Below are 8,041 nucleotides of genomic sequence, written 5' to 3' on the forward strand. Positions count from 1 at the left end.
TGTGTGTGTGTGTGTGTGTGTGTGTGTGTGTGTGTGTTTTGTTTCCAAGCCACATGGCTTTGGATTGGTGGATAAACCAAAGAGTTAACAGTTTTATTTATTTTATTTTTTCAAAGAAATTATAAAGATTATTTTTACAGGAATTTTATTCATCTTATTAATTGCATTTTAATATATGTTTGAATAAATTAACATTTAAAAATGAATGTCATGTCATTGCACCATCTGCCTGATTGATAGAAACAATTTCCCCAAAAATGACAATTCTGTCATAATTTACTCATCTTCAAGTAGTTCCAAACCTGTATATCTTTTTTCTTTTCTTTGGAAATGTCAGTATTTTCCCCCCTCTATACATTGGAAGTCAGTGTGCACCAAAACTAATTAGTTAACATCATTCTTCAAAATATCTTTTGCGTTCTGGAGAAGAAATGAAGTCATACAGGTTTGGATTGACATGAGCGTGAGTAAATGACAGTATTTTCATTTTCGAGTGAACTTTGCCTTTAGCTACTGTAGCTTCTACCAGCTGACAGGTGAATTTGTCCAGCAGGTGAGAGCCAGTGCTTTGTCCCTTTGGTATTAACCAGGACGCATGGGATTCTCTGTCTGCATTGTTTTTCAGGAGCTCTGAATTTTAATCAATAGTTCCCAGAGGGTTGCTGATGTCACGGGAAGGAGAGGATTATGAATGTCACCATGAGTCACCGAACTGATAGACAGGGGGGAAAAACAATCGCGTGGACGTCCGCAAACGTAGTGGAGTGTTTAATGTGTTAATGGCTTGTATGTGCGTGTGCGCGCATCCTTCAGTGTGTTTAATGTGTTAATGGCCGCCGGTTAACCGTCCGTAGCTTGGACAGTGAGTCATTTCCACTTGGCGCTGAGCCCAGCTGCAGCAGGTGGCATTGCCACTCCTCAAACTAAATGGCATTCACCTTTGAACAACACTGCTTAATGCTTAATTTCTACTCGATTCAGCGCTCTCTGTGAAGTTTATTTATTCTATCAAGTCCATCTGTGAAAGAAAATGCTTGCTTAGCCTCATAAGACTTCATGTATTGCAAGATGTTTCTCAAAGGCATTAACCGTGATGTTTGGTGCTGTTTATTTGATTGATGCTATAAAAAATGTATTAAACTATTAATTAGTCTTAGGTGTGACTTTCTTCAGAGCTCCGTGTGATGTTGTTGGCAAACATTTTGCTGTGTGTGTATGAATCCGCGTGGGAATGAGGCTCCCATCATACATGTCAGTGGCTCGGGGAATAGCATCTTGTGTGTATTGTTTCTTATCTCATATAATTATCTGCACGTCCTCACCATTGACGTCATGTTAGATTGACACAAAACTGTTAGGACAGTCCCTCAGATCCAGTTTCTAATTCTCTCGCTGTTGCTGTCTCATTCTCTCTTTCTCTTTTCTCTGCCATTCACAAAATTCATTGTGGTTCAGACCCAGCACACAAAACTGGAGTTTCCTCACATGCAACTGAGCAATCATTTCCTGTTTCGCTTTCTCATGTAATTTATACCCACATCATTGCTAAGAAAAGATTCAGAAGGAACCTACAGACCGGAATATCCCTCCCTCATATTTCCTCTGGAGGCTGCACTAGGTCTGTTGATTTACTCGGCAGCATCAGCGATATGCTGTATGTGCTGATGTTGTGTTTTCTCCAGTCATGCTTATTCTTACTCCCTCAAACTCACCATCTACAATTTCACTGACACTCACCACAGCTTGGCCCATTCTTTATAGACTCAGTGTAAATGTATGTAATAATTATTTGAGTTTCTCGTAGATCCAGCTTTTCCAAAACAAACATTAATTAGTGTCTGTTTTTCTCAGTTATGAAGGACACCGCCTACAAAAGAGCATTTGTGTGGGGGTATGTTTTTGAGGGCCAAATTTTGAAAAATGTCCTCACAAATATAGTGAATCCATGTTCAGAATGATTTTAGAAAAGGTCCTCACAATATCAAAGGATCATAAATTGTTTTGCTGGTACTTTACTGATACTACTGTACTGATATGAACAGTTCTGCCACCTTGTGAGGGTTAGTACTTATCATCACTATGCATATGTAAATATTTCTGCAGTATTACCTACCTGACTACATTCTTGAATATTTTAACACTTCATATATAGAAACGAAAGTCAGCTAGATGCAGCAGAATTTTAGGAGAAATGCACAGATGCTTTTGTTACAAATGCAAGTTACAACACATCTCTTCCTCCTAGCCTCCATTTTTTGCCTTTTATTTTATCATCAAATGAAAAAAATATAGGCCTATATTTTGTTTTAACATGTTTGATCATCATCATCAAGCAATAGCAAATTATTTAATTTGCTGTATAATTTCCACTCTGACAACAAGAAGAGGCTGAGCTTTAAATATGTTTAACTGATGCCAAGCTTACCTAATGCACCTTCTGAAAAAAATGAATATTTGAGGTAATCTCAAACCTCAGGTTACCAAATGTGTTCCAGTTAGTTATAACCTGCTTTGCTCTCTGCAAAAGCCGGACGTCAAATTCGACACGTGCCTGTGGTTGCCTGGCAACACAAAAACCTCTTCAGCCAATCACAGGCTTCGCCTGGCGCATTGATACCAACGAATAGAACGCCGTATGTTTTTGAATTCCATATAGAGCCTTAGCCCATAGATGTTTTGTATTGCGGACCTTAACATGGGAGTAATGGTAAGTAAAATACAGACAGGGGGGAAAAACAATCGCGTGGACGTCCGCAAACGTAGTGGAGTGTTTAATGTGTTAATGGCTTGTATGTGCGTGTGCGCGCATCCTTCAGTGTGTTTAATGTGTTAATGGCCGCCGGTTAACCGTCCGTAGCTTGGACAGTGAGTCATTTCCACTTGGCGCTGAGCCCAGCTGCAGCAGGTGGCATTGCCACTCCTCACAAACTAAACGGTATTCACCTTTGAACAAAACACTGCTTAATTTCTACTCGATTCGGCGCTCTCTGTGAAGTTTATTTATTCTATTAAATCCACCTGGGAAAGAAAACGCTTGCTTAGCCTCATAAGACTTTATGTATTGTTAGATATTTCTCAAAGGCTGTTCTTGATTGATGATGAAATAAATCTTTGACGTTCAATGTGTTCTCATAGTCCAACAAAGGATTGACAGATCATGGTTCAGGTCTCCAAAAATTCGTAAACTTCTGGATTAAATGTATTAAACGACTAATTAGTCTTAGATGTGACAATCATTGTTATCCACTGGGCCCCATGTGATGTTGATGCCAAACATTTCTGATGGAGCTTCATGAGAGCTAAGTCATCTAGAATCTCTCTTTTTCTCTTGTGCTTATGACTCGTGACTTTTTTTTAGGTAATCAAGTTTACTAACCAGCTTGGGCAGTAATAACCCAGATGCTTTTAATTTTGTGCATACTGATCACTGAAATCACTTTCATTCTCTTATGTAGCACATCTTTCATGCTTCATGCTCATTTTAATATGTAAATGCATCATCCCATTTGGACCAGCCTCATACATAATTACGGATTCGAAAAAAAAAACCACCTGATGCAAACCCTTCATATGACAGCTTAGCTAAGATAAAACTTTGCTTTACTGTCAAGATTAGAAATTCAATTGAATGTGTAAGATATGGTGCAATTATTCTCTATAACAATCTTTAATGTTGATTTCTGTGTGTGTATGAATCAGCGTGGGAATGATGCTCCCATCATAAATGTCAGTGACTTTTTTTCTTATCTCATATAATTATCTGCACGTCCTCACCATTGATGTCATGTTAGATTAACACAAAACTGTTAGGACAGTCCCTCATATCCAGTTTCTAATTCTCTCTCTGTTGCTGACTCATTCTCTCTTTCTCTTTTCTAGGCCATTCACAAATTCATTGTCGTTCAGACCCAGCACACAAAACTGGAGTTTCCTCACATGATGCGACTGAGCAATCATTTCCTGTTTCGCTTTCTCATGTAATTTATACCCACATCATTGCCAAAAAAAGATTCAGAAGGAAGCAAACAGACCGGAATATCCCTCCCTCATATTTCCACTGGAGGCTGCACTAGGTCCATTGATTTACTCCGCAGCATCAGTGATGTAGTGCTGCTTTCCTGTAGGGTTTGCCCAGATGTGCTTTTATACCCACTTACTAGGCTATGTTTTACTCCCTCAAACCCACCGTCCAATTTCACTGACACACCAACGCGGCTCATTCTTTATGGACCACTCAGTGTCTAAATGTATGTAATGATTATTAGAGTTTCTTGTAGATCCAGCTTTTCCAAAACAAATATTAATTAGTGTCTGTTTTTCTCACAGTTATGAAAGACACTGCCTACAAAAGAGCATTTGTGTGAAGGGTATGTTTGTGAGGGCCAAATTTAAAAAAAATGTCCTCACAAATATAGTGAATTAATGTTCAGAATGATTTTATAAGAGGTTCTCACAAAATTAAAGGCTCATGAATTGTTTTGCTTGTACTTTACTGATGTAGGCCTACTGACATGAACAGTTTTGTGCGAGGATTAGGGTTGGGTTAGCCTTAAGCTAAAAAGTATGTAAAATCACTGTGTATATGTGAATATTTCTACAGTGTAACCTGCCTACCTGACTACATTCTTAAATATTTCAACACTTCAACATATATTGCAAACGAAAGCAAGATCCAGCAGAATTTCAGGAGAAAAGCAGTTGTTTTTAAGTTACAACACATCTCTTCCTCCTAGCCCACAAATTTGTCATTTTATTTTATCATCAAATTAAACATATAAGCCTATATTTAGTTTTAACGTGTAGCCTAATCGTTATCAAGCATTAGCAAATTATTTTATCTGTTGTATAATTTCCCCACTGACAACAATAAGAGGCTTAGCTTTAAATATTTTTAACTGATAGCCAAGCTTACTTAATGCACCTTAAAAAAAGAGAAAAAACAGAGAGGTAACCCCAAACCTCAGGTTACCAAATGTGTTCTAGTTAGTTATAACCTGCTTTAGCTACTCTCTTCAAAAGCCGGATGTCAAAATCGACAAGTGCCTGTGGTCGCCTGGCAACACAAAAACCTCTTCAGCCAATCACAGGCTTCGCCGGGCGCATTGATACCAGCGAATAGAACGCCGTATGTTTTTGAATTCCGTATAGAGTCTTAGATGCCTTGTATTGCAGAGTTTAGCATGGGAGCAATTGTAAGTAAAATACAGACAGATTATTTATGATTTAATTTGTCAAATAAAATAAATATTTCTTTGTGTGCTGTGTGTGTTGATGGCAAGGCTTCAGAAAAATAGTGCGCAGTGGAGGTGCGGAGAACCAGGTTGTTTAGTAGGCAGTTATAAGAGAGCGCGCATGTGTGTGTGCTCTTCAGAACTGAAGCTTTGGCGTTTGACGACTGAACGGATGGATGGAGGTGCTGCTGGTGCGAAACCTTATTTGACATCCACTGCTTTGTGCCGACCACGTTGCTGAGCACTCCAGGTGAATTTACTGAGAACAGTAGGTGGACATAATTCATATTTATAACTTGATACAAACGCGTTAGATCTGTGTGATTCGGATGCAATCGGACGATTCACTTCAAAGTTTGTGTTTGGGAATAAATGCAGCCATAGTGTTTGGTTTGAACGCTGATCTCGCGCAGTTTGTGGCTCTTGGTCTCTCACGTGCGCTGTTTCAAACGATTGTTTTTTTGTTTATACATCATACTCCGATTAATGAACTGTTTTGAATTTTGTTTCAACCAGATGCATTGTGTTTAGAACATTGTACGTATGCTTTTATTTACTCACATTGGCTCTTGTTTTAATAAAATTTAGGTTGTTGAAAGTTTGCGTGCTGACCGCCATGTATCTTTTATCTAACGTTAAAGGTCTAATGTGAAATTCTACCATCATTTGGAAACAATCCAAAAGGATTCCTACTGGAGTTTTCTTATATTATTCCAACTTTAAAAAGTAAAAATCTGATATTTTCTAACACGTTTATTTTCCAATAAGACAATGATTACCAATAGGCTAAAATATGACTCTAGTCTAAGACATCAATGGGAATTTAAAAAAAAATCTTTAAAGTCTGTCTAGTATCAAGACCTTATTAAGATGCATTGTAAGTAGAGTTCTAATATTTTGTAGGACTCCTAATCATGTTTTATCATTTAAATTCTTACTCTGGTTGTTTTAAAATTATCATGGGAATCCTGTGCACGTTCTATATTAATGATATTCTGACAAGTTAAGCCATTTGGTTTAGACATTTCTTTTAAGTGAATAATTAGTGTGTGTGATTGATCAATGCTTTTTTGGGGGATTTGTTTGTATGTTTTTCATTGGGAATCATGTTGAATTAGTTGAGGAGCAGCTGAGTGTCTCACAGTATAAATGCTTCAGTTTCTGTTTAGTTTGTTTGTCCTTCTGGAAAGCCTGCGAATCATCGTTAGCTTTTCTGTTGTGAGAGACCAGTGAACCTGTTGGACAGTGTGTGTGTATATATATATAATGTTCTTTAATTACATTGTTTTATTTCAGTTCAGGCTTATTATCTAACTAAACATTAACTCGTTTTTTTTTTTTTAAAGAGATTTTTAAAGATTTCTTTGAGTCAGTGAAATTGTTTTTGCACTTCTATTTTATCCCAGGAAACCGCATAGATGGCAAACATGGCCTCAGCCTCATCCAGCAGTGAAAGTGAGTCACAAAGCGTGCTTACCTGGGAGCAAGTGAGCCGCTTGAACGACGTGCTGACGGAGGCCGTGCCAGTTCACGGACGGGGCAACTTTCCCACCCTGGAGGTCCGTCTGAAGGACATTGTACAGATGGTTAGGAACCGTCTGGAGCTGAGGGGCATTATGGTCAAAGATGTCCGCCTGAATGGCTCCACTGCCAGCCACGTGCTGGAAAAGGACATTGGCTGGAGCTACAAAGACCTGGACGTCATCTTCAGGGTAGACCTTCCTCGGGAAGAGGAGTTCCAGCTCATCAAAGATGTGGTTCTGAGCACTTTGTTGGACTTTCTGCCAGAGGGGGTGAACAAAGAGAAGATCACTCCCATGACCCTGAAAGAGGCCTATGTCCAGAAGCTGGTCAAAGTGTACACGGAGCAGGACCGCTGGTCCCTCATCTCGCTGTCAAACAACAACGGCCGCAATGTGGAACTTAAGTTTGTGGACTCGATCCGGAGACAGTTTGAGTTCAGCGTGGACTCCTTCCAGATCATTTTGGACTCAGTGCTGTCATACTATGACTTCTCAGAAAACCCCATGTCTAGGCACTTCCACCCTACTGTGGTCGGGGAGAGTGTGTACGGCGACTTTGCTGTGGCTCTGGACCACCTCAGGAACAAGCTCATTGCCACCAAACGGCCGGAGGAGATCCGCGGAGGTGGTTTGCTCAAATACTGCAACCTCCTGGTGAGGGACTTTAGGCCCACGGATGAAGACGAGTTTAAGGCCCTGGAGCGCTACATGTGCTCACGTTTCTTCATTGACTTTCCTGACATTGGTGAGCAACAGCGCAAACTGGAGGCTTATCTGCAAAGCCACTTTGTCGGTGAGGAGAAGAACAAGTACAACTACCTCATGATCCTGCGACGGGTCGTGAACGAGAGCACCGTGTGTCTCATGGGACACGAGAGGCGGCAGACGCTTAACCTCATCTCGCTGATGGCGTTTCGCGTTCTCGCCGAGCAGAACGCAATACCTGATGCGTCCAGCGTCACCTGCTACTACCAGCCGGCTCCGTATGTCAGAGACCTGAACTTCAACAACTACTATGTGGCCTCTTGTAACCAGTCCATTCCAACTTGGTTGCCTTGTAACTAAGACTCAAAGATGCCAGAAAGCCGGATATTTGGCCGTAAGGGATGTTTCCCTCTGTAGGCATAAAGGATATTTAAAATGACAAGTGTTTCCTTACTTTTTTTTCTTTTTTTCTTTTTCTTTTTTTTCTTTTAATTCCTTCTCTGCAGAGGTGCCAAGACATTTCTGATTCAAAGTGATATATTTTAGTGATTTTGAAATTTCCTTTTTTTTTTTTTTTTTTTT

The 8,041-nt window shown here is 39.7% G+C and overlaps 1 protein-coding gene across 2 annotated transcripts; it reads left to right on the forward strand.

The window, feature by feature from the left end:
* Positions 1–5,145: 5,145 nt before the first annotated feature.
* Positions 5,146–7,990, forward strand: LOC107724489 (protein FAM46C-like). 2 transcript variants are annotated; one of them, XM_016533455.1, is made up of 3 exons: positions 5,146–5,192; positions 5,372–5,481; positions 6,638–7,990. In XM_016533455.1, the coding sequence occupies exon 3, from the start codon at positions 6,650–6,652 to the stop codon at positions 7,817–7,819; it is 1,170 nt and encodes a 389-aa protein (XP_016388941.1). In that variant the 5' UTR covers positions 5,146–5,192; positions 5,372–5,481; positions 6,638–6,649; the 3' UTR covers positions 7,820–7,990. The 2 variants fall into 2 exon arrangements, with proteins under 2 accessions (XP_016388941.1, XP_016388940.1); XM_016533454.1 differs by having other exon boundaries at positions 5,170–5,192; positions 5,372–5,499.
* Positions 7,991–8,041: the final 51 nt, after the last annotated feature.

This window comes from Sinocyclocheilus rhinocerous, unplaced genomic scaffold (assembly GCF_001515625.1).
Source record: "Sinocyclocheilus rhinocerous isolate Xijiao unplaced genomic scaffold, SAMN03320098_v1.1 scaffold64, whole genome shotgun sequence".
In the NCBI taxonomy this organism is placed as follows: domain Eukaryota; kingdom Metazoa; phylum Chordata; class Actinopteri; order Cypriniformes; family Cyprinidae; genus Sinocyclocheilus; species Sinocyclocheilus rhinocerous.

What these genes read in the sequence shown, in the direction of transcription:
- LOC107724489 (XM_016533455.1), top strand. Translation starts at nt 6,650, where the DNA reads ATGGCAAACATGGCCTCAGCCTCATCCAGCAGTGAAAGTGAGTCACAA.